This window comes from Rosa chinensis, chromosome 6 (assembly GCF_002994745.2).
Source record: "Rosa chinensis cultivar Old Blush chromosome 6, RchiOBHm-V2, whole genome shotgun sequence".
Classification (NCBI taxonomy): Eukaryota; Viridiplantae; Streptophyta; class Magnoliopsida; order Rosales; family Rosaceae; genus Rosa; species Rosa chinensis.
In genome coordinates, this window is record NC_037093.1 from 38,371,022 (window position 1) to 38,398,229 (window position 27,208).

The 27,208-nt window shown below is 37.0% G+C and overlaps 1 protein-coding gene across 4 annotated transcripts; it reads left to right on the forward strand.

The window, feature by feature from the left end:
* Nucleotides 1-10,590: 10,590 nt before the first annotated feature.
* On the forward strand, nucleotides 10,591-23,755 carry LOC112169910 (serine/threonine-protein kinase STY46). Of its 4 annotated transcripts, none has more exons than XM_024307009.2 (16): nucleotides 10,591-11,051; nucleotides 11,444-11,558; nucleotides 11,991-12,103; nucleotides 12,277-12,357; nucleotides 13,192-13,264; nucleotides 15,782-15,892; nucleotides 16,381-16,431; nucleotides 17,071-17,210; nucleotides 17,290-17,397; nucleotides 19,028-19,101; nucleotides 20,770-20,945; nucleotides 21,678-21,773; nucleotides 22,034-22,114; nucleotides 22,224-22,274; nucleotides 23,088-23,228; nucleotides 23,306-23,755. In XM_024307009.2, exons 1-16 carry the CDS (start codon nucleotides 10,870-10,872, stop codon nucleotides 23,339-23,341), a joined length of 1,629 nt encoding a protein of 542 aa, XP_024162777.1. In that variant the 5' UTR covers nucleotides 10,591-10,869; the 3' UTR covers nucleotides 23,342-23,755. The 4 variants fall into 4 exon arrangements, 3 of the variants coding, with proteins under 3 accessions (XP_024162777.1, XP_024162775.1, XP_024162776.1); XM_024307007.2 differs by having other exon boundaries at nucleotides 10,593-11,051; nucleotides 12,238-12,357; XM_024307008.2 differs by having other exon boundaries at nucleotides 10,593-11,051; nucleotides 12,238-12,357; nucleotides 23,312-23,755.
* The last annotated feature ends 3,453 nt before the right edge of the window (nucleotides 23,756-27,208 follow it).

A 27,208-nucleotide genomic window follows, 5' to 3' on the forward strand; every position in this document is an offset into this window, starting at 1 on the left:
GCGCACTTATTGCTTTAACTGTTTCTGTATTTATAACTGCAATTATTAATGTACTTATAGCCGCAATCATCATTGTTGCATTTATCATTGCCACAATCATCATTGTTGCATTTATCATTGCCGCATTCATAGCCGAAAGCATTACAACCTTTATGGTTGAGTCATTTGTCTTAATTGCAGGTCCAAAATGGTTGACCACCCCCACATACTGGCAATCTTGACATGATTCTATTTAGTGATTCTTTTAGATTCCATAAGCAATGATCTGTGCAAGTTAGGTTATTTCCGTAGTATGCATGGTTTTCTCAACTGAGTCCTTTTTTTCTAAAGCATTACGCCTCTAATTAATGTTGATTAATGACTTGAATTGACAATTAGAAAATCATCTTGACTCATAAAATGGCTAGATCAATATCCCATAAGCAATGTTAGGCTCATAGCTAATAAAATGGCTTGGATACAAAATTTGGCTCACATCCAAAGTTGCATGCATTAATAGACAAATTCACTCCATTCACTACTAGCAAAAGCCTCATAGAATATATAATTTTTTCTGTATCTTTTGCTTCAAATGTTACAAATAAGGGTATCTAAAACTCATTAGATACTGTGCAGCCACGGAATGAAAAAGAGTATTCTCTATCGCAGGTTCCACTAACCAAAAGATACAGTTAAGTTATCAATAGCTATGTTTTTTTTGGGACCCACCTCATTTATTTATTTATTTTACTCTTTCTTTTTCAAACTGCCATTAATCTTGATTTTAATTTCTTTTTAATTTTAATTTGTTGTGTTCTTTTTATTTATATTTTAAATTTTTTAGAATATATTGTTTTCTCTTCAAACATATTATAATTCGTATTTCTTTTATTCTTTTTACTTAATTATATAGGCAGATGGTTTTGTGTTATACTCTGTATTTATTTTTATTCCTTTGCTTAGTTATACTGTAATACGATTTCCAAAGTCTGACAATAACTCGCCGCCGTCTTCAAACACCAAATCATCACTCTTTCTTCTTCTTTTTCTCTCTCTTCCTTTGTCTTTCTCCTCATAGTATTCACACAAGATCTGCAATCCATTTTCATTCACAATTAAGGTCACAACATATGAAAATAGGAAAGGGAGAAAGAAATCAGACATCAACCCCCATGGATGATTGATCAAGCAAGCCAATCTGATGTCGCTAAATCTCAAACTAATCTGTAGACAATAATTTGATTAACATTTATATGATTATTGATTGCATCTGAAGATAAAGAAATCAAGATTGAATTTACATGGTTATAATAATACCTGGTGATGAAGGAGATTGCAGCTAGCCTTGCCTCCTAAATCAACTTGTAAATCAAGAGTGATAGATATGTTCTTTGGTTTAGGATGAAAGAACTCGGAAGCATTGTATAGATAAATCTCTCATGCAAAAGATAGAGGAAAAAATAACGCACTACATATATCTGAAGTTAAGTAACCTAAATGGATTATACATCTTTCGGTGGATATATATTAAATAAACATTAAACAAACATTTTGTTAAATGTGGATATATATTATATTAACATTAAATGAACATTTTTGGTTTAACAATACATACATTAATTAGTTTTTCATTAACAGGAAAAGCTTATCAAATAAATGTGGGTTTCGATGGAAAAAAATAATGAAATAAAAATGTGAGTATTGTTATAATTTTCAGTGGGAAAGACATGTTTGTAATAACAGTGTGCAAACAAAACATACAATTAAGGGTGTGATCTATCAATATATATATATATATATATATATGTTCAAGTAAAACCCTAATTTGTGTTTGGCTCAAACTCTAGGTTCCTTGACCTAGTGGTAATAGGGTTTAATATAGAATAATCTAGAGATTATCTTTCCTTGTATGATTCAAACTCTATGTCTTGTAATCTTCTATATAAAGAGGCCCATATTATCAATGAGAATACACAGCAATTTTCTCTCAATTTCTTATTCCCTAAAAAACGTTATCAGCACGATGCCCTAACCCTGAAACCCTAAATTCGTAGCCTTCAAATTCCAGATAGCACTGCCGCCCACCTTGAAGATCCAAATTCCAGGAAGTCAGAACCGGCCCCCGGAAGCCTCTTTGTCCGGTTCGAAACCTTCCTCCTTGCCTCCTGCTGCCATACTCCACCAAAAGCTGCACCTTGACCCCAGATCCCTGGAACTGGCTAGAAGACGTCCAGACCGGCCATCAGAAGCGCTGCACCTCCGAACCGCCTCCTGCATCAGCTTGCCCTACTCTGCCTCAGCCCAGAAACAAAACTGAAGTAGCTCGGCCCAGCAGAAGAAACCCAGCTCTTGGCCCAAAAGTAGTCTCCAGCCCTCAGCCCAGAGCCACATCAGCATCCACGCAGGCACCTAGTCAACTTCCAGTCAGCCTGCCCCGTCAGCATCTCGGTCAACCGCCAGTCAACCTTTTTCACGAGACTTTTCTGGCCATTTTTCGGACGACTTTTCCGGTCAAGATTTCTTGCAATTTTTCAAGGTAAACTTTTATAAAAGTTCCCGTTTTTATTACTTTTCTCTTCTTTTTCCCGGGGACTTCCAACCTTCCTTCTTCTACCCCCCTTTCTTCTTCATAGGGGAGACCAAAAGCAGAACTGTGGGGATTCGTGCTCATTCCAAACTTGGAGCTTGTAGAATCCTCCAAACTTAGAGTTTGTTTAGAAGAAAAACGATCGACTATGTACATCATTGTTTCAATCTAATCCAAAACCCCTCTTGGAATCAGATTTTTTTGGAAGCGACTATGCTCAGAAATCCTTAATTTCTTGGAAGCGACTATACTCAGAAATTTAATAGTTTTTCGTGGTAGCCTTTTTCGCTCCTAAACTAACCCTATTTTCTTGTTGTTTTTCAGGATGAGTAACCTGAACAAGTTGAGCTTCGCTCCACTAGAGACAACAGGTGTAGGATACCACAAGTGGGTCCGTGATGTGTTCCAGCATCTTAAGGCTAATGGGATCCTGAGTACGATCCAAGAGCCAAGTCAGGACGTGCTTACTCCTCAACAAGCTACTACTTTTGAAGCAAATAGAGCTACGAGAAAGGCTAATGAAGCAAAAGCCATCATTCTCATGACAAGGCACATGAATGATGTGTTCCAAAATGAGTACCTCAATGAGGAAGACCCAAGAAAGCTATAGGTAGAACTCGAGCAGAGTTTTGGCAACGTCCTTGATTCCCTGCTTCCAGACTTAGAAGTGAGATGGCATAGCCTCCGCTTCTGTGATTTCAAGTCTGTACTTGACTACAATTCTGAAGCACTTTGTATCAAGTCTTTGATGGAATACTGTAGACAGAAAATCACTGATACAATGTTGATCGAGAAGACTTTCTCCACCTTCCCCGTCTTTGCATTGATGGTAGCCAAAAACTTTCGGATTGATGTCAATGCTAGACGCATCACAAGATTTTATGTGCTAATTGGTGCCATAAATGTAGCTGAAAAGCACGACAACATACTTGTGAAGAACTATAACTCTAGACTCGTGGGAACCAAGTCAATTCCGGAGTCTAATTATAGTTGCGCCTTCAAAGAAGGACGCAAGGAGCAAAACCATAAGAATAGGGATAATTCTGGACGTTCTAGTCCATATTCTAGCCCCAAAGAGGAAGGAAACAGCCAAGATAGGTGTACACGGAACCGTGGAGGAAAACAGGTGAAGAGAGAGAGAGGCCATGCCTTCGGTTATGGTGGTGACGCCACCAAAGGCAATAACAGTCCTCAAAGCGCTCCTAAAGCACCTAAATCAAGGGAACCTGACCATATGATGCTTGTCTCAAGTGTGGACTACCAGGACATTGGGCAAGGGCGTGTAAAGCATCCCAAAATGTTGCAAACGCATACAAGTTGTATCGTGAAGCAAGGGAGGCAAATTACATGGAACAAGAAGATCAAGATGGCGATCTCGATCTAAGGGTGGAAGACTATAAGGATCAAGACCCAGAAACTGGCGATTTTGATTAAGTCTTTTTATTTTCCAAGAGATGTGGGCAATTGCCATATTATTTTGTAGTAGATGCCAATGGTATTAGTCTTTCTTCAAAGTAAGCGTACTCAATGTAAGTGTGATGTCTAGGAAGGTTTTGAGATAAGTGGTACTTAAGCGAGCTTTGCTCCACCGACATCTCTCTACTCACCAGGTCACATTTGCATTAGAATTACCAAAAAGAGTTAGACGACTACCATTGTTTTGCATTAGCTAGTTTATTGGATTAGATTTTCTTTGGTTAAAGAAACGATGATGTAATTTTGTTTGGCTTATTAATAAAAGTTGAGTTCTTTTATTTATGACTCCTTTTTAATTATGAGCTTTTCTTTTAGGAATGGATGAACTACAATGTCTTGCGGATAGTGCGACTACGCACACCATTCTACGCCATAGGCAATTATTCTTAGAGATGTTGCCTACATATTCCTCTGTGACTACTATGGCTGGGCCATCAGGTTTAGTTCAAGGACATGGAATGACCCAATTCCTATTGCCAAATGGCACCTTGATTAAAGTCACTGAAGCTCTCTACACTCCTAAGGCAAATCGAACCTTATTGAGCTTCAAAGATATAAGAGCCAAAGGATTCCATGTAGAACGCATAATGAGAACGGAAAAGAGTTCCTTTGCATTACCTCTAATGATTGCGGACGGAAGCGCATCTTAGAGAAGTTTATGTGTCAATCTAGTGGACTTTATGTCACTATAATAACACCAATTGAATCCAATAATGTTATAAAAGAAGATCTCTTGGATTCTGACGCATACTGGCTTTGGCATGACCGACTAGGGCATCTTGGTCGTTATATGATGCTCTATATACTAAAGACTTCACACGGACATCCATTATTCAGAGTGAGAAGAAGTAAGAATCGAAAATTGATTCCTGGACTTAACAAGACCGCAACAATTGCAGCATCTGCCACTGCAACCGTCTTGGGGCGCCATTGGGCCACCCAAATCTTATGTGATGACGCCATCAATGGCGCCAACCATGAGCATGACGCCATGGTTGTTCCTTCCAATGGCCATGATCCATACATTCTAATTCTCATGGCTCCAACGCCATGTTGGGAGATGTAGTCACACATTTTGCTTCTAATAGCACTATAGACGCTCAAGCCCAACCAAAATCCTCATTGGTTGCTTCTAAGAGCCCTCGCTCATTTTGCAAAGCCTGTTCCTTCGGGAAATTAGGACCGAGACCGTCCTACGCAAAGGATCCTAAAATACTCATTCCGTTCTTACAGATAATCCAAGGGGATATCTATGGACCAATTCAACCATCATGCGGACCTTTCAAATACTTCATGGTATTGGTTGATGCGTCGACACGCTGGTCACATGTCGTGCTGTTGTCCACTCGAAATGCTGCTTATGCTGAACTCCTGGCCCAGTTTATCCGTCTACAGGCTCACTACCCTGACCATCCTATTAAGTCAATTCGACTTGATAATGCTGGGGAGTTTACATCGAAAACGTTCGATGACTATTTCATGTCACTAGGGATTGATGTAGAGCATCCAGTTCCCTATGTTCATACCCAAAACGGTTTCGCAGAAGCCGCTATCAAACCACTACAGATGATAGCAAGAACGTTGGTTATGTGCACCAATCTCCCTGTTTCTGCTTGGGGATATGCAATATTGCATGCAGCGACGCTAATTCGTCTACGACCCACTACAACCCAATCTTACTCTGCGTTACAGTTAGTGACTGGGTACGAGCCTGATATCTAGCACTTACGCATTTTTGGGTGTGCTATTTATGTGCCTATTACGCCGCCACAGTGTACTAAGATGGGCCAACAATGATGAATGAGCATTTATGTTGGCTATGAATCTCCAACTATCGTCCGCTATCTTGAACCCTTGACATGCGATCTCTTTATCACTAGATTTACGGATTGTCACTTGGATGAGACAGTCTTCCCATGGTTAGGGGGAGATAAGAATACAGATGTTCAACAAGAACGACAGGAATTGTCGTCGTCTGTCCCCACTATGTCTCATCTCGATCCCCATACCGCACTGTCCGAACTTGAAGTGCGAAGAATAATCGAGCTCCAGAACATAGCAGATACTTTGCCTGATGTGTTTTCTGATGTTGCCAAAGTGACGAGATCACACATACCTACTGCAAACGTGCCTGCAAGGATCGATGTCCCAAATACTAGACATCACGCCACTACTGTGACACCAGGAGATGGCGTCATTGCCCAGTATGGCAATGATGTGGCGTCTATGGCTGCAGGTCCCGCAAGGAAGCGTGGGAGACAAATCGGTTCGAAGGATACTCGCCCTAGAAAGAGAGCGAATGAGGCACAAACAAATCCTTTGATCATCGATACTCAAAATCCATCCCATCAGAATGTTTCGGATTATGGTTATGTCTAAGAGACATCATTGGGAGACGTCTCAATATCAGAACCTATCTCTGAGAACGTAGAGATCTCTGTGAATTACACTAGTGTACATGAGACGTGAGAAAAAAGCTTCATCATCATTGATGATGTATTCACGTATTCAGTGGCGCGTAAGATTATTGAGATCGATGATATCGAACCACGCTCCCTTGATGAATGCCAATGTAGAGCTGATTGGCCAAAATGGAAAGTTGCGATCCAGACAAAACTTGATTCTCTAACGAAAAGAAAGGTATTTGGAAAAATCGTGCCAATGCCGCCCAACACTAAACCAGTTGGTCACAAATGGGTATTCGTTAGAAAGCGTAATGAGAGAAATGAGATTGTAAGATACAAAGCTTGCCTTGTGGTGCAAGGCTTCTCACAACGCCCTGGAATCAACTACGAGGAGACCTATTCTCCCATAATGGACGTAATAACGTTTCGCTACATTGTCAGTTTGGTAGTTTCCAAAAAACTGAACATGCAGCTTATGGATGTGGTTATTGCGTATCTATATGGGGATCTAGATATAGAGATATACATGAAGATTCCAGATGGAATTCAGCTACCCAAATCAAGTGGCTCTAAATCACGGAGCGCGTTTGCGATTAGATTGAAACACTCACTATATGGATTTAAATAATCCAGAAGAATGTGGTATAACCGTCTAAGTGACTACTTGATTGGGAAGAGATATGTCAACAATGAACTATGCCCATGTGTGTTCATAAAAATGACAAGTTTCGGATTTGGAACAGTAGCGGTTTATGTCGATGACATGAACATAATTGCCACCCTTAAAGAGTTAAGGGAAACCGCTGAACACTTGAAATCTGAGTTTGAGATGAAAGATCTTGGGAAAACACGGTTTTGCCTCGGTTTGGAACTTGAGCACCGTAGAGATGGTATCCTGATTAATCAATTAGCTTATACCCAAAAGATTCTTAGCCGTTTCAACACTGACAAGATTAAGCCTTCAAGCACCCCAATGGTCGTCCGTAGTCTTGATCCAAAGAATGATCCATTTCGTCCAAAAATGACGATGAAGAAGTGCTTGAGGCAGAAGTGCCCTACCTAAGTGCAATAGGCGCATTATTGTACCTAGCACAATGCACAAGAACGGACATCTCATTCGCTGTGAACTTGCTAGTTAGATATAGCTTTGCGCCAACACAACGCTATTGGACTGGTGTTAAAGATATCTTTCAATACCTAAGTGGTACGATCGATATGGGCTTGTTCTATCCCTACAGAGAGAAGATGGATTAGGACCCATCAAGTGCCAGGGGCGCCACACATGGTGGACTGCGTTCCTTCTCCCCATCCCAAAACGATATAAGTGTTTTGGAAGGTTTTGCTGATGCTGGATACCTCTCTGACCCACATAAAGGTCACTCTCAAACTGGTTATGTTTTCACTATCGGAAAGACCGCGATATCTTAGAGGTCTACAAAGCAGACCTTAGCCGCTACCTCTTCGAATCATGCAGAGATTATTGCTCTTCACGAAGCAGTGAGTGAATGTATATGGCTTCAATCCATAATTATGCATGTTCGAAGCAATTGTGGTCTAAAGTCTACCACAGATGAGTCAACGAGCATTTATGAGGATAGTGATGCTTGCATTGAACAAATGAAGAAGGCTACATCAAAGACGACAACACCAAGCATATATCGCCTAAATTCTTCTACAATAAGCAATAACAGAAGCTCCTCAAGATCAAAGTGAACCAGGTTCGATCTGAGGACAATGTGGCAGACTTGTTTGCTAAGTCATTGCCCAAATCCACGTTCAAGAAACATATGGCAAGAATTGGCTTGTGGAAATTATCTGAACTCTCATGATCGTAGTCATCAGGGGGAGGCGCAAACATTAGGGGGAGATGTCTACATGTTCGTCTTGAGGTGTGAAAGGTGTATTGTGCTCTTTTTCCCCTTCGACCGAGGTTATTTTTGTCTCACTGAGTTTTTGTTACTCGGTAAGGTTTTTAACGAGGCAATGAGAGAAACACCGCGTTTGGGCAAGGGGGAGTGTTCAAGTAAAACCCTAATTTGTGTTTGGCCCAAACTCTAGGTTACTTGACCTAGTGGTAATAGGGTTTAATATAGAATAATCTAAAGATTATCTTTCTTTGTATGATTCAGACTCTATGTCTTGTAATCATTTATATAAAGAAGCCCCTATTATCAATGAGAATATACATCAATTTTCTCTCAATTTCTGATTCCCTAAAACAATATATATATATATATTTTAAATATTATTGACTTTATATTTTTTAATATACATACTGATATTGATATCTAATAAGGTCATACATTCTCATATACCAATTCTATCATCTCACTTGTCACAGTTATTTGTATCTATTAAACAAATGAAACTGAAAATAAAAAAGGAATAAAACTCACCACTAGGGTCAAAACTTTTCTCTACCGGACAGAATGATACCCAACTTTCAAAAGTGATCAAAATGATACCTAAAGTTTTAAAAACAAATCAACTTGATACCTCAGTTTAATTTTTTGTAACTTTTTGTAAAAAAAAAATTGATATTTTTTTAATATACATGCTGATATTGATATCTAATAAGGTCATACATTCTCATATACCAATTTTATGATCTCACTTGTCACAGTTATTGTATCTATTAAACAAATTAAACTGAAAATAAAAAAGGGTGACATTTGCTCTATCAAAAGATACCAATACAAAAGTGTGTCAAATAGGGGTGTGGCTATTGGCTCATTTTCTAGTAGTAGTGGTTGAATTGGTAAGTAAAGACCCTAGGCTCCAGATCTTAATTCAAAAGTACTCTATTCACATTTGAACAAGCATACCGTACTTTTTTTTTTGCCAAGATAAAGAAACTTTATTAATTATGAAACAAGGAGTACAACAAAAGGCCCAAGTAAAAGTCCAACTAAACAAAGAGAAGGACCCACACAACAACACAATTTCAACTCTCTGTACTTTGCTTTCAACTCACTTACATTTCAAGCAATTTCGATGATGGCAACCCTAAATAAACCAGAAAAGGACCATAGGTGGATGGTGCACAAAATGCTGATCGGTAATGTTGCTAGCTGGAGAAAGATTGCCTATACAGAAAATATAAGAGGTTTAGCTACGGATTGTAGAATTGAAAAAGCAAGACAGAGCATTAATTTTTTCTTGTACTAGTAAAATTTGAAATAATTAGATGTTGTATAATAAATAAAGGAGAGTGAAATCCACACTCTTCATTTTATAATCCACACTTACCTTTTTTAATTTTGGTTGTAACTCTTATAATGATACAAAATTTTAAGTTACTAAAGACAAATATGTAAGTTACTAAAAATAGAAAGATGGAGTATGAATTGTAAAATATAGTGTAAATTTCACTTCCTTAAACAAAATATAATAAATAACCTTTCCATCAAACACAAAAATACAATTACAAACTAGTTCCCCTAAGAATATCATACAAGCTCTGATCAAAACGTAACAAGTACTGACCATCGGAACTTGGAAGAGAAATTATTACAACTTATACAAATTTTTGACCGGGCAAATCGCGGTTAAATAATAAAATTTTCCGGTCTAAGCTTGGACCAATGTACTAGCACAATAATTGTTTATCATATTTTTTGGCTAACAATAATTGTTTATCATATCAGTTTCTCTAAACAAGTGAAAGGCATAAAATTTTGGTAAAACTGGCCTTAAGTAATTGATTGTTTATTCTATTTTATTTTTTGTTACAGATGTCTATGAGTTTATATTGTTTTGCACATCGGCCAAAAAAAAATTTGTCACTAAAAAAAAAAAAAAAATATTGGAATAAGGATTGCGTTCCACGTTTTGGGGGCTTTAATACTTCATCTCCATCAAACACTGCCACGTGTTTCGGTTCATGGTGATTGTGCACAACACCTGGTCATCATATCACAGCCCATTCCGGCATTCCCACATGCCTACTGTAGCGTGATCCACCTCATTTATTGCATGACCTGCGTACAACAAACTCCAAGCAAACCCGTAATTTCCCCCCAAAACCGATGGCATTTCCCCAAACAACCTTTTTATAATTATGTTTTTTGCCCCCACGAATTTTGAATCCCTATCCACTCCGCTATAATAATGATATCATTTTATTTATAAAAAAAAAAACTAAAAATAGAAAATGAAGTCCGGCGAGGTCACTCTCTTTCTCCTTTCTATCTCTACTTTCCTGACACATTCTCTTCCCCTTTTACGACTTCAAACTTCGTCTCCTCTCTCTCCTCTTCTCTGCAACAGTCATTTCTCTGACGAAACTGCCCCTGTAGTTGTTCACTGACTTCCGGACCCCGTCCTCTTCTCCTCCAGATTCTTCTAGCAACAGTCGAAGATTCTCTGTGCTGATCAGACGAGTTTTCTCTCATGGCGAAACTGGCGACGAGTTGAGGTGGTATGGATTTGACTGAAGGCGTCGGAGAGAGCTCGTCGCCGCCGAGAAGCTTTGGTAGCTTCAATAACTACGATGTGAGGAACGATGTCTATAATCGATTGGTGGAGAGTCGTCATCTTCAGGCTCTGACTCAACCGGACTTCCGTGAGCAGTTGGACGCTCACTTCAATCGCTTGCCTGCTAGGTATTCCAATTGCATCCATCAATCTTTTGTTCGATGAATTTTGAATTGTTTCGTGAGCTCCAAAGGAATTTCAAGTACGAATGTTGATGAACTGTTAAGCGTGTTGATGGTAATTCAAATATGATATGCATTCAGAGTAGCTTTGAAATTGTTTAGGTGTTTCGGCACATATGCGTGTGTGTAAGCTGACAAGTGTTATGCTCATTTTAGTGCTTTTGGATTTTGAGCTGGTAATGTTGTTAGTTTTGTATTTTCGGTTTATAGTAGTGGAAAAGCCACTCGTTTGAGTATGTGAATAGTGTAATTGTATACATATCCTCTATGTGTTTTATAGGAGATTACTTAAATTTAGTCGCGCATTCTGTTATTTGACAAAATTGTTTGTTGGACAGTTATGGGCTTGACGTTAACATGGACAGAGTGGAAGATGTTTTGATACATCAAAAGCTTCTCACATTGGCAAAGGACCCGGAGAAACGGCCTGTTTATCATACCCGATTCTTGGAGGTATTACATATGATCTGGTTCAGCATCTTATGTCTGAAATTTTGTGGTCAACTAGAATTTCTTTGATTTCTGGTACCAAACCAAGTATTAGTTTGTGTCCTGTTATGCAAACCAAGTATTAGCTTGTGTAGTTTTATGAAAACCAAGTTCTCAGATCGTCTGCATTGAATGGTGATGGAAATGGTATGATTGAGAAATGTTTATTCTGAAGTGAACAATGGCTTGCTTGTATATATGGTAACCTGTTTTTCACTACATATTGATATTGGGATATACTTCATACTGCTTGCGTAAGAATTTGAAACTTTGATGCCATGCAAAATAGAACCCTAAATTATTTAATGCCGTTATGTATGCTCACTTCAATTACTCTTTTCTCTTCCGCCTTTGCTTTTTCCATCTTTTATGGGTCTTTTGTGTATTTCTTGTCAGAGTATCTCTACGGGGACAGATGATGATGAGGATGAACAATTCACTAGTAATGTTTCAACCTCAAGGCTATCATGTAACGAAATCAATGAAGTAGCTGCGCAGCCACATGATAGGTATTATTTTTGTGCAGTCTTTCTCTGGACACTGTCAGTTCCATACCATATTTACTCTTTTAACAGTTTTGGTCTTGGATATTAATTTGTTGCTGTCATTTCTTTGTTTTTGTCTTGGTCACTTCTTTCCATAGAACTAGGAATTGTGCTGTTGACTTTGAACCTTGCTCTAGGCTCGGAGACCTAAATTTGGATGTTAGAAAGAATGCTAAGGATGTCGATGAAAGAGATGTGCTGGAGAGTTTTCCCAGAAGGTACTCAACAAGTTTTTTTTTTCTTTGGTTGCCAAACTTTCTGTTTCCCTGTAATTCTTAAAAGGCTAAAGACTAACTATTATTCATGAAGACAAGAATGTTCTTTTCTGTACAAAGGTGCCATGTGATGCTTTAATTCTCATCTGTTTATTAATATGTTAATACAGGTTTGCTATTCTGTATACACTTTGTTGTGTTGATAAAATTTTGTTTCTGATTTGAAAACAATTTGAAAAGAAATTTTTCATCAATATGGTATAAAGAAAACAATACACAGCAGAGCAACTGATAAATCATAACAATGACCGTTTCCTATCCTTTTTAATATATCTTCAGATGTCTTTAGTTCTTGAACAAATTTTATTTTTCTCTCATGTGTTATTGATAAACATGCTTGTCCATATATGATATAGAGCTGTATACCTTGTCGTCCATATATGCCTGCATACCATATACATACCTGCATACTATATACATTCCTGCATACCATATATGTCCACATATGCCTGGTAGAACAGACGACCTGAACCAAGCAGACTTTATTTTCTACTCCTTCATGATTGATAAATGTGTGTGTGTGTGTGTGTGTATATATGGTATATAACTATGTATAAATAGTTTTGTATATTCATTTGTGAAATTATATGACATAATTATGTATGAAATACTAGCTAAGGGCTGATTGCTTTATGGAGTTTTTTTACATCGGCTCTATATTTTGATTGTCCAGTGAATGTGGTTTAGAGCTGAACTTTGGCCATAAAACTAATAGCATTACATTTATGGTTATCATCTATGCTGAAATTAAGCTGGCCATTGGGATGTATGATGCAGGCAAGATATATCACATATGCTCACTCATGAAGTAATTTTTTCATCCATTGACAAGCCTAAGCTTCTTAGCCAGGTACTAGTCAGAGGCTTAAGTTATTTATTTGTTAAATCTGTATTCGTACCTGGAGTTTTTTATGTATTTCATTTCAAAAATTTTAATTTGGCAGACTTATAGTCAATTTGTGGTCTGTCTTTGGTAGTTTTCGCTATGCTTGTGTCAGTCAATGTAGGCGAGGAAAATGTTTCCTCTTCTAGCTGGATTGGGCCTGGTCCTTCTCTTTAACTTGTGTATACATAAAGCCAGAGTTATCATTCCTTTTTTGCATTAGTAGTCCAAAGAGGATTCTTTTAAATATTGCATTATTTGAGAGTATTTCTTTACTTTTGCGGTCCTGCACATATAGAAACTCCGTCAATGTCTCGAAAAAGGGGAAAACTAATAAGGTTATAGGCTTTTTATCCATTTCCCATCATTTTGTTGCTTCTTTACACATCCATTACATTGTCTCGACTAAGTAGTTCTAATGTAGCCCCAATTGGGATAGAAAATAGAATTTAGAGGGGAGGAAATGAAAGAAATGGGATAAGAAAGAGATAGGGATTCAGGAAGAATATCAGAGGATGAGGGATAACCAAGTTTCAAGCAACAATAATTTTGTCAATCCATTCAAGTCTGTCAGTGATGATTACAGTGCTCAAATTTAGAGAGCTCCACCTAATATTCAAAGGAACAAAAAAAAAAAAAAAAAGAAAGAAGAGAAACCCTACATAGAGGACTAAGATATCCGCACCCTAAATAACAATTGTAAAGAGGATACGTCAAATATATCTGTTTTGGCATCATTCTCCGTCGGTGGCAAAAACTCTTGACTGTCAAGTGAAGTGAGGCGATATTGTCGTCTAGCCAACATTAAAGGGGTTCCAGCTGTAAATTGTGTTCAATCACATTGTCAAGATCAATGCCATGGGTCTGTTCAAGACTTGCAGCTGGAATGAGTATAAAAGTAAAATCAATTTAGAGAGTACGCCCAAAAGAAGGCGGATTGTGTTTCACCGTTGACTTATGAAGTCCGTAAGCTCTAATGTTCATTACGCCATAGGAGAGACCTGTGACCAGTAAATCCTTGAATGGGATATACAGATTCTTGGTCAGAGTAGCTTGCTCTATTAAAGCGAGGCAGCTTTAGGGTAGGATTGGACATAGGTCCAACAATAGGAACCAGTTCAGTTGCGACAAATTGGACAATGGTCAGAAGTCACAATTGGGACTTCTGAAACTGGTCTATATGTCAAAGTAAGATCTATTTCATCAGAGGAGGGAAATTCTCATTATAAGCATGAGAAACGGATATCTGTAGGGAGGCAGCATGAAGATGAGAGAGAGAGGGACAACAACGGTTGAAGCAACGTTGACTTTTAGTCATTTATTCATTCCAAGTGTGCGGTTAACAATTACAATGTTCGACTCCGTAGATTTCTACATAATTAAAGTACTAAAATAGATGTACCCTAGATTATAATTACAACATAAAATACATCAATATATGCTGTCCTGCATTATCCTCTATTGGTGATAAGAACTCAACTCCTGTCAAGTGACGTGAGGCTGTAAAATTGTCGTTTAGCTAATATCACAGGGGTGCCCGAGTTTCAATATTGTGGAATGTTTTGGTAATCCATCACATCCTCCTGGTGACGTCATTAAAGCATTTCTTAACCAATTATAAAAGTAAAGAAGTTTGGAAAGTGTACAAAAGCAGGTGGGTAAATGACTTGCAGCAACAGGTGTTGACCTATGACATCCATAACTTCAAATTGCACTGTAGGAGGAATCTTTGCAACCATGGGATCAATAGGTTATTGGTCTGCAGTAGCTTGCTCTACTAAAGAGCGACCTCTTGGCTAAGAGGTAGGAGGACTTGGCTTGGCTAGACATAGGATGGGACCTATAGGTCCAAGAATAGGAACAATCCAGCTGTGATAATTTGGTGATAGTGGAAAGTATCTGAGCCTTGATAGATGCAGACAGCTTGGCAAATATGTCAGTCATTTCTATGTGAAACAATTCTATAAGAGTATGTATGAGGGTATGCTGTTTTTCACGTTTTTTTGTATTAATTTATTCTTGTGATCTGTACAGTTTCTATAATGGGGTTGTGTTTTGACAACTTATCAATGAGTTTGTTTCTTGTTGGGAGATAATACGTTGTTCATGTAAAGGTCTTTTACGTAGTGGCATTCATGTCTTGTTTCATCTTGATAGTTATCTGTTCTCTTTCAATACAAAACCCTTGAATATTATAGATACTTTGAAGATTTTTGCATCAAGAAGTTTTCTATTTTTAGTAAATCTTGGATTTGTCAATATGTAACCTCCACATTCTGCAAAACTGGCAACTGATTTTTAGGATTGCGACACTCATTTTCTTTTTCCTTTTTTTGTTCCTTTTTGATAGTAGTATTCTTTTAATGAAAGTAACTCACCACCTTTCAGTCATATTATATATTGCTTATGTTGAGAACCCTTAGTGAATTGCAAAATTTCATTTCAAGAGCAAACACCTTTCTAACAGATGTCATTTTCCTCTAGCTTTCTGCATTGCTTTCGGATATAGGACTTAACATCCGCGAAGCACATGTCTTCTCGACCACTGATGGCTACTCCTTAGATGTATTTGTGGTGGATGGATGGCCTGTTGAGGTACTTTCTCACTGTTTGATGTGTTTTTCATTGTACACTGTCAAGCTCTGTATCTTGAAATTGTTCCATCGTACTTTGCTATGTTATAATCATTGCCAAATTGGTAATAAAGGTCTTCCCCATGAAGGAAGAGTTCTGTTTTGTTGGTTATGGTTTTTGTTGTACTGCTGTTGGTGTTATATGTACTGTAACAGATTGTTTGTTATGATTTTGTATGCATTGCGACCTTTTTGAGTCAGTTTTTTTAATCCATTTTTGAAGCTGCACCGGCATGAAGTAGTTGTAATGGTTGTTCCATAAGATAGACTTATCCATAATCTTTGTGTTATGAAAATTAAGTTCTATGAAATCTGTTGGTTTAATCAAGCTGAAGATTATCCAAGGGAAATGTCTTTCTAATATATTAAGGGGCAGTGCAATTATATTTCTTTTATGACAGGGATCTGTGCTGAGTCCAAATGTTGCTGACTTTGCAATCTTGTGGTCAGGATACAGATGGTTTAAATGAAGCTATTGAAAAAGCAATTGCTAGAAGTGAGGTAAACTATGTCAAATTGTAAAACTTCTGGATGCTGTTCCATTTCATTCTTTGACTGTTTTAGGTAGTGCTATATGAATTCTCTTTTTTGCCAAAAAAAAAGTGGTTCATCTTGGATGAGTGGGACAACTGTTTTTTATTATAATTGTTCTAAAATATGAAATAGCATACATTTGTTTATACTAACCTGAATAGAGGTTAATAAAGAGCTTATATCCTTCAGTTACTGTTTCCTCCATACCTTCTGATAACTGGTCCTCTTATTTGTACTTTACCCTTGTAACTTTTGGAGTATATGGAGAGGAATGAGAGTATATAGGGTAATTGTTAGATGTCTGTTCTTGATAGGACATTTTATTATTCTTCTCAAGTCACTTGGTGTATGATATGGGATGTTATCCTAGAGTTCTCTCTCTCTCTCTCTCTCTCTCTCTCTCTGGGTTCTGTCAAGGATAATTGCATCTATCTGTCTAGTAGTGTTAGAAGCAGCTGTTTCCCCTGCTTTTTAGAAATTGTTTGCTGTCATATTCTGATCTCTGTAGAGCACTTTAAATAGGAGTCCTGTGTAATCTTCTGCTTGATTAAATTGATTATAGAAAAGCTGTAAACTGTAATTTATAGATGTTATTTAATAACGTAGGGATCATGGTCAAGATCTTCACATTCTCATTCATCTGGAGTGAAAGCGATAGTGGCACAAGAAAAACCTGGAAGCTGGGAAATAGACAGGAGACTATTGAAGATAGGAGAGAGAATTGCATCTGGATCCTGTGGAGATTTGTAAGATAGGTTTTGTTGCTGGCCAGCTTTATTCTTTTATGTTCTCTGTTGATCAACTATCACTCCTGTTCATTCACAGGCACCGTGGAATTTATCTTGGTCAAGATGTTGCTGTTAAGATTCTACGATCTGAGCATTTGAATGCTGCTCTAGAGGATGAGTTTGCTCAAGAAGTGGCCATTTTAAGGTAAGTTCTATGGTTACGCCGTTCTACCCTGACATGCAATTCACAGGGATATAGCACTTTCCAGTTTTGGTGTAATAATTTGTTCTTCCTCACTAGTAAACATGTTTTCCTACTGGAAAGAAGATTACAGTTCTAAAATTTCATTGAATCCTTTTTTCTTCTCGCGAACCACGGGAGTCCTAAATCTCATCAAGTTTTGCTGGTTAGAGGAATATAGTCATATTTAGTTTCTCCCAAACATTGAGAAAACTGAGGTCCTTTCTTGGGCTGTATTTTCAAGTAAAAGAAACACCTGTGTTTGTGTTTTTTTGTTTTTGTTTTAAGACTAGAGTCAAAGCTGTGTATCTGCATTACACCGCTTTCTTACATCTCCAAGATGTTGCCACATAAGTATATCGACTTCTTAGAATTACTTTCCTATTAGAGAAAATAATTTCATTTTGAATTCAGGTAAGATAAGATCTGAAATTAGTATGACCAGTGCATTGTAAAATGTTTGAGATACATATGACCTATCTATGCTGTTTCTTCGGATAACAATTTGATCTCCACCCAATGAATAAAGATATAATTATAGGGTCCCGTCCCCGTACTCAATTCATACCCTAGCCATTGTTGCTTAGCTTCCTTGGATTTAAATTCAAGGGTGGAGAATAATGAGGTAGGTGGAATGAATTTATTTGCCTCATCATTCTTCACCATTGGATTTAGATCCAAGGTGCTGAGTACAGAATCAATTGAATAGGTGAACGTAGAGTATAACTATATACGTACTTTGTTTGAAGGGAAGCCTTTGCAAGAGGTTGAGGATCTGAGAAAATGCTTCATGTTTTCTACATTTTTAAGGACAGCAAAACAGATGGTCGAATAGCCTAGTGGATGGGTGTGTGAATGGATTGGATGTTGATGTGAATAGATGGATTTGTCTCTTTGCACAATCGTTATTATCTGACCATGCTAACAAATAAGTTAGGACAAGATATGCATTTGAGCTGATCAGGTCCTATTTTCTAAATTATATTATTTATTCTAAATTCGTTGTGAAAATATACGGGAAAAATTGAATGCAATAAATTATTATAGAACGTTACTTAATATGAGTGAAACCGTTGGATATCAATGGATTTAGTTATCAATAATCCATCAGATTATCAGATTTGATCGGATTAGGCTGATCCAATCCGTTAACAGGTGATAGGGTACATGATGCTTTGGAAGAATATGCAAGTGTATCAACAGAATTGAACAAAGAAGCTAGTCATTTGGCAAATCACTTTTCTTCATTAATACCAGAGCTATTACTTTTGTCAAAGAATTAATTCTTCCATAACTGCATTTAACGCATAAAGGTTGCCAAGAAATTGGAATTCATAAGTAATCTAATGCATATCTCTCTGAGAACTGGATACAATTCTGAATGCCTTTTAATATTTAAACTCATGCCTATGTTTCTTGTGTGGCTGTATGTTGTTTTGCAGTCTCATTCTATTTTTGGTCAAGTTGTTATACTTATGGCTGTAAAGTCGGCTGAAATTAAATGTCACATTGACATATTTTTCATCGGTAAATCTCTCACACACAGAGTTATATATACATATAATATTAATAACAAGTCAATTGCGGATTGCAGAGAGGTCCATCACAGAAATGTTGTGCGTTTTATTGGGGCATGCACAAAGTCCCCACATTTATGCATAGTGACAGGTACAGAATTCTTCTAATTGTTGCCTCCAGTTTTTAAATGTTGCACTTTTCACGGTTTATTTCATGCTGTCACTTGGGGATGTCTTCGAAAGCAGTGCACTTGAGATTTAGAAAAAAGATAAACATGAGGTGTGAAACATATTTTCTTTTTATTAGGCTTAGAATTGTAATTTTCATGAGAAAAGGACCAACCAAAAAAAGAAAAGATTAAGTGAGGGGGAGACATCAAATTTCACGACAACTTTCACCAACACAAATCAAGCCAACAACAAATTTCTAAGTCCAAAAAGCAACCACTATAGATAGGGTATCGGCAATAGTTGAGTAAAGTTATTCTCCAAGTATGTTGCATTCAAGGAGATTTCTTTTGTGATCTATATTCGATCTTCTTTGAGCTAGTGAGCTGTTTGGATGTCATGCCTATTAGCTCTCCCCAATGAGTCGATTAATTTGTCACTCATATAGCTTATGGCCTCATGTTACACGGTATAAAACTTCATGGTGATTGAGCTCCTAGATAAGTAGTTCCTGAACTCATCTAGTTATTTCCTTCAGTCTTCTCCTCTAACAGTTATTTTATTCAGTCAATGATTCAGGTAACAAAACATTATAATTCACTTATCTATGTCTGCCTATAAATGTTGAGATTATCTTGATTCAGTCAATAGTCTACATACTTCAGTAAGAATGTAAACAGGTTCAGTGTGATTTTAGGTTTGGCGTTTTAGTTATCAATTCAAAAGGTCGTGTTGGTCGTGTGATTTTAGATTCTATTCGGTTCTTTGATTGTAAACATGTTTATCTTTATTATGTTTGGTCGTTTATAGCTATTCCCTTTTTAGTTATCATGTCGCAATAAGTCATTCATCACCTGTTAGAATGGTACCGAGGCATAGAACAGATTCCATTTCAGGTTCAATGTATGAATTTAGAAGGCTTCCTATTTGACAGCAAGGCTAACTAGTTAAAAAGGAAATATAAAATACCAGATGGTATGTGCTTTAAACAAGTAGATTCTAGATTAATTGGGATAGGTTTGAAATAACTATGTACCACATCATTTTTAACTCATGTATTTCTTCTTTCCCCTTAAATTCAGATCCAGGTTTGATGGATTTTAATAGTCTGAAGCAATTATAATTAAATGAATCCTTGTATTGGAAATAACTTCTCCCAAGTGGGCCATAGGTTATCTGGTCCGGGAAATTTTGTGTTTAAATAGGCCTAGTTTGGGTGAGTAAATTATTTAAAAAGCTTCTTAACAAATAAGTTCATCAGCAAAAGGTGTTTGGTAAAGTCCAATAATGTTCCTATAGTTTAACTATGTGACAGCAGCTTATAAAAGCTGGTCAGAGCCTACTTCCATAGCTTAAAGCTACAATTGTTTAAGTACAGCTATACCAAACTGGACCCAAGGGAATTACCTCCAAAAAGTCCTCTTTAGATTCTGCTGCTTAAGCACACTGAAAATGAAATGTAAATAGTGTACATTTGTTTGTGGAATTGTATGGTGTTCCCAGCCTACCTGTTCTAAGTATGTTGACCGACTCTTTGCTTCAAACTATTGTAATTTGGTTGACTTTGAAAATATTATTTTTTGTTTGAGTATCCATTCTTTTAGTTTAATTATGGTAATAAACATGAGACCTTATATATTGTTGCTGGCAGAGTACATGCCTGGTGGAAGTCTCTATGATTATTTGCACAAGAGTCGTAATGTCTTGAAGCTTTCTGAACTGCTAAAGTTTGCAATTCATGTCTGCAAAGGAATGGAGTATTTGCATCGTAATGATATAATCCATAGGGATTTGAAGACAGCAAATCTGCTAATGGACACTAACAATGTAAGAATTAAAGCTTATTGTTTTGCTTCTTCTGCAGCTTCACATTCATAATGGTAGAGTTTTGCTGATTTACAGCTAGAATGATTTTCTAGATTTTAGGTGAATGAAAGCAGTTTAACATTTTCAACCAAAGAAAAAATAAAGCAGTTTAACTTCTAACCAGACCAGTGCCTGAAGAATTGGAACCTTGTAACGTGCTTCGCACTATGACAATGATCCTGGAAGTAGAAATAAATTCATATTATCATCTGTCTATGTTATAGATATTGGTTTTTCTTGAATTTTGGGAGAGATTATCCTGGTCAATTATTTCCCACTGATATTGACATCCACTTTGCTTGAAGCATTCTAGTTGTCCGTTTAATTTCCCCCTTTGTTACCCTTAACCAAAGAAATAAGGTATCCAATTGGATATTTATTGCATGTCTAATAGGAACTATCCCAGCATAGCTTACCATATTGGAGTCTTGGATAATTAGCATTCTGAATGATGTCATTCAGACTACCATTGCAAATTTATTCTATTAGCAGTACATTTAAAAATTTGGTAATCCATTGATCTTAAACTTCATAATATGTTTCCCATATAATCTGATTTGTCTGTTAGGTTTTCTTTAAGGATAATGATCTGTTAACAATGCATCTGTTACCAAAACAACTATTCAGCCTGAGATGAGAAAATGTTCTCCATATTGTCAATAATAGTTCAAAACTTTCTTGAATTTCCTTTAGGTTGTAAAGGTGGCGGATTTTGGTGTTGCTCGGTTCCAAACACAAGGGGGAGTAATGACTGCAGAGACGGGAACCTATAGATGGATGGCACCTGAGGTCTGATTCTGCTGAATTTAAATTCTATTTTTTCAGTTTTCAAATCTATTAGATGTAAGATTTTCTGTATTATATTGTTGTTAGGGAAGTTCCAATTTTCAATCTCTTGACTTTCTGGTTTTGCATTTATACATTGTACTGTTAGTGCTTCAATAGGAAGCGAAAGCCTACACTTTTTTGTCTTATTGTTTTCCTAAATTTCAACAACTTATTGTTTTCATACACTAAAAACAACTTATTGTTTTCATACATTTTGCAAGGTTATCAATCATCAACCATATGATCAGAAAGCAGATGTGTTCAGTTTCGCCATTGTTCTTTGGGAGCTGGTGACAGCCAAAGTATGCGTTGCAAAGCACTCTCCTCTCTTTCTATGTGTGCGCATGGGCACCCACATGTTTGTGTGAGGATATAGAGTATATTTACCAGTAAATGATTTTGGTGTTGCAGGTTCCATATGATACAATGACTCCATTACAAGCTGCCTTGGGAGTTAGACAGGTTTATGGTTTAATCTGAATATATATTTTTTTATGTATGCGAGGGCACATACACATGTTTTGACATAAGCCATAATACCATGGTTGAACTTTAGCATTTTCTCGGTGACAACTAGTTGAACTTGAGAACTTTAAGATGGATAGATGTTACAGAAACATTTACATGGGTATCCTTTCCTCTATTTACCTCTTTTCCCTCTCTTTCTAATTTTTTGAAATGATAGACTTGATGCACATCAAGATTGTTTGCCAAGTGCTTCTAAATTTTCATCGTCTTCATTTCCTCCAGCCAATAAATACAAATAGGGTGACCCACCATACACCTTCACAAGACCTTGGCATTCTACCACCCGAACACATCATGCACTCTTCTGTCCAGAAAAAAGAGCAATCATGGACAGGAACCAACTGAGAATCCCCTCCCTATTTAATTAACTTCAACTCCAGACTTGTACCATTCGGGAATGTAGTAAGATGTGTTATGTTAGTCCTCCCTTTTATTCTACACATATGCATCAATTGGGAGATTAGGAGTGCCTGGTCTTCTCTTTTGAACCATGTTCCATGTCCCATGTCTCGTGTGTTAGCGTTCCTCTTATTCAAAACTGAAACAGATACTGTGATAACGATATAGGAAAGGGCTTTGCAGAATATCAGGTTTCTGTTGATATCTGTTTATTTGTTGCTTATGTGCATTGGGCATACATCAATGGCTTTGAAAGTCTTGTCAAAGGTGTAGAGATGAGCTGTGGACTCATTAAACTATATTATATGTTTTTATGCCTAATACTATGTTTTCCATTTTGCTTCTCAGGGACTGAGACCAGAACTTCCTACTAACGCACACCCCAAACTGTTAGAATTAATGCAGAGATGTTGGGATGCGGTTCCTTCCAACCGGCCAGCCTTTTCTGACATAGCAGTAGAACTTGAGTCCCTTGCCCAAGAAGTCCAGGTAGGACTCTTCATCTACTCTTCAGGTATCATTTTTCTACAAGCTTCCTGAACTTAAAAGCTGATTGTTTCATGAAGTCTCAGGATAATTCAGAAGCTGCAAATGGCACATGAGACTCGTGACTCTTAAAGATGTGTGCATCTCAGGAATTTTCTGAATTTCCAACTCTTTTTGCGACATTCCAACCGGCTCAATTTAGGCATTTTGGAATTGGATTAGGACTTGTTTTTTTGGCGGGTTTTTCAGATGAATATAGAGGATAGTATTGTACAAGTGAAGAAAAGAGAAAGTAAAGTGTTTGAATATCGTTCTGGTCTGTTGTAAACTCGGTACACTTTTGTTGAGACGTGTTGTAAAATATTATGTCCTTTTAACTACGGAAATGTATACTTTTCCACTAGATATCATATAAGAAAGTGACGTTATGGTTAGATGGAAAGTTTGGTTTTAATGTAATCCCAACACTAGGTTCACTTGTGTTGAATAGTTGTAAATTTCCCTCTCTGTATATTTCATCTATTTAGTAATTTTGGTCTTTTCCATTTACGGAGTAATTTTGGTATATTTTCTTTTTGGTTATTTGAGCGTTTTTTTTTTTTAAAGAGTAATTTGGGTGGTTGAAGTGAAAGCAAGATCATTATATTGAATATTGGATGGCTGAGGAAGCACAAGGGTTGATGCAGTTATTCTATGTTTTAGGTTTTGATGTTAAGAAATGTTTTTGGGTTATGGCTTCATTTGTATCTATTACCCAGCGAACCTGAGTTTTCTTACTTTTCTTTATTGCTTCGGGGTCGTTAATATGGTTATTACTGTTTTTACTCAGAATCTGGAAGCATGAGGTCCTCACGAGTCACGGGTCACCAGTTTATGGTGAGGCTCCGTGCAATCACATGAATAAGAGCCTCTTGCCCTGCTCAATGGCTTTCAGAATCACTAATGAGAAAACTAGTGCACCCAAGAGCAATCACTGGCCATGAACCAAATGACTCCTGCACCCCATCCGCAACGAGTACTTTGTCTCCACTTTTGAAACATGTCGCATCTGATTACAATTACTCTTGGAAACATGTCGAGATTTAAAGAAAATGAGTAAGATTCCGAGTCACAACACATCAGACTTTACTCCATTGAATTGAAGGGATCTCTTTTGGTGCGTTGATGCATCAATACATTAAAATATTGTACGTACGTTAATGCATCAATACACCAAACTCCTAAAGTTCAAACCAATTAACGTTATCGTTGAATGAAACATATCCTAGTCCAGATTGATTTTTTCTTCTCAGTTGCGCGTTGCAACTGATTATTATTACCTTCTTGAAATATATAATCAGTCGATGCATTTTAATCAATTTCGTCTATGAAATATATTTGTTCTGTTAAGGAATAATACCAAGTACTAGGTAACAGATCGAGAATATCGATGAATCCATAGAATTGTCTTTTACATTTCCAGGAATCTCACAACAAGAAAGAAATTAACAGCTGAACTGATCATCGCAGATGCGGTGTTCCTACCTTGGTACATTATATATGAGAGATCAATGTAATGCCAGAATGGTGTCATCGATATATCAAATCCCAGTGTGGTGACGTGACCGCCAATTGTCTTGTAGTTTTTGCAGGTTTCCGTTTTGGAAAAGTTAATTAGTTGGTGATCGGCCTGAGACACCATATATGAGACACACTGCATATGCCAGTTGTATGGAGTACAAATTTGTAATCATCTGCCTTGGATATATGAGGTGCCAGAGATGCAGTCACACAGAGACCTATATGACAGTAATAATTCATTCTTGAAAATTACTCGAGCTTGCCATCATAACCATTAATTTTTTTTTTTTCATCTTACAAATTTTCAAGAAACTATGGGAAACCTAAAACAAGAAGCCAACCAAATTTCTTCAAATTGACAGATAAGATGGCCTAGCCTACTTTTCGTAGTTAATTTCTTGGGTGTCATTAAGATGGCTTATTGGTATTTGGCCGTAATAGTATATCATAACCATTTTTGTTTTTTCAACTAGACTTCTCCTTTTCTTCTATCAAGTTTCCTTGGTGACACTCAGAAGAGATATGTAGGAACATTACAGTTAATGATCTTATCATGAATCTTATGATCACTTATCGATCCTGGGATGACTCCTTGCAGTCTTACACGATAATGTAGTTGATCCCATCATGAGAAACTCTCTTCCATTTAGAGACTAATAACCAATGACATTCTGAATAAACTCAGCCTGCCACGTAGGTACAATGTTCAAACTTCCGTACACACAGATCTCCTAAAGAAGATGGGCTTAATTTACCTCCCAAGCTTAATTTAGTATTCTCCTTCACTGACGGTTCTTGATCTCTAGGCTTCAAGAATCTTCCTCAGCCTTCAAGGAAGGATATTGACATTCTCTTGATTGATCTTGATTCCGAGATTATCTCCTTCAAATTCACTGATTCGAAGAAACGTACAAGAATGCTACCTACTACCTTATTCAGTTGAATGTCATTTTATGTATGTTAATTGCCTCGTTAACAATTCAATAGGTTCTATTTCAATCTTATCAATAATTGTAAGGAGCTAATCAACCGATAACTGACTAAGGTTACATAATCGAATGATAGTAGACACATCCACATCACACATTCCTCCTACTACTACTAGTTACGAGGCCATCATCCTTGATGACTTGTGTGAGCTATGAAGGTCCAACTCCTAACCAAATACTCCATCCTAGGTTTCGGGCTACATAATTAGCAGCTGAATGAGCTGCCCCATTCGCCTGTTCTTTTTTTTTTTTTTTTTTCAACTTAGTCTTGCGATATCCCAAAGCTTTTAACCAAGAACTAATCTATAGTCAGAAGGTCTTGTCAAAACACTTTCTCCCCCGTAGCCACAAACAACAGCATCGTGGATTGAACAAGAGTTTGGACGTTCTCAACCTTAATGCTCAACCACTAGGCCACATGTTGTGGTTGCCCTGTTCACCTCTTGAAATATATGTAATACCTGGACTAGGAAACCTGGCCATTAATCATTTAATCTCCTAGACCACCACCCCATCAGGAGAAAAACACTCTTCTTCCCCAGATAACAATTTTGTAGCTTCCACGCAATCACTCTTAATACATACACCTCCCCAACCTTGCTCCAAAACAAAACCCAAGCCAAGTTTTACATTTTCATCACAATTGAGACCTAAACTTTTGATTTCATCTTTCAGTGGTAGTATCTGCCATCACATTAATCGTTAAAAAAGGGCAATGTCATCTTAAATGGTACTTCAACTTTTCGCCCACATTCCATCTTTCTTTCATTCCTTTGTCCAATTAACTCTTTCTCAACCTTATTTAAATTTAGTAAACGCGCCCATCAAATGAATCATTTCGAGATATTATCTACGACAAGTTGAGAACAATCATTTGCTCTATTTTCAAATAAGTCTCACTATTTATTTATTAATAGATTAGTCTTCTTGTTTTGGTGAAAAGATCAATGGATTAGTTTGTTGCTCAACCACCGGATCCGGGTATCGAATTTCTTTGTTTGTGTTGTCCGGGAATCACTTATCAATTAGTACTCCACCAATTCTGGTTGTTTTTTGTTTAATTTCAACCACTGACTTTAGCATTATCATCAAAATTCAAGCTAAGAAAAACATAAATTGAATTTGACGCTCCATATATGCATGTTCGGTGGAAAGAATATTGGACACTTGGAACAAAAAGTCGCCTGCCGACAATTTTTACCCAAATTGTTCAGAAAAATTTTGGACAAATACTTAATTAAAAATGATGCATGACAGAAAGTACGTAGTACGTTTACTCAGATCAATTAGTTGCATGAACACTCAATTATAGTGTGATTAGTGTCCCCCTTCTTTTAGGGGGTAAATATTTAAAAATTTTCCCTCAAAAGAATAATAGTTGTTAACTTTTCCCTTTAATCTAATTCATTCAAAAGTAAACTTTAGTTTATGAAT

Excerpts from the sequence above, each read along its gene's own strand:
- LOC112169910 (XM_024307007.2), top strand. The coding sequence starts at position 10,870 with ATGGATTTGACTGAAGGCGTCGGAGAGAGCTCGTCGCCGCCGAGAAGC. Across the intron at positions 22,115-22,223 it reads GGGAGCTGGTGACAGCCAAA|GTTCCATATGATACAATGAC; the intron begins GTATGCGTTGCA and ends TTGGTGTTGCAG. Across the intron at positions 23,229-23,305 it reads CCCTTGCCCAAGAAGTCCAG|TCTCAGGATAATTCAGAAGC; the intron begins GTAGGACTCTTC and ends TGTTTCATGAAG.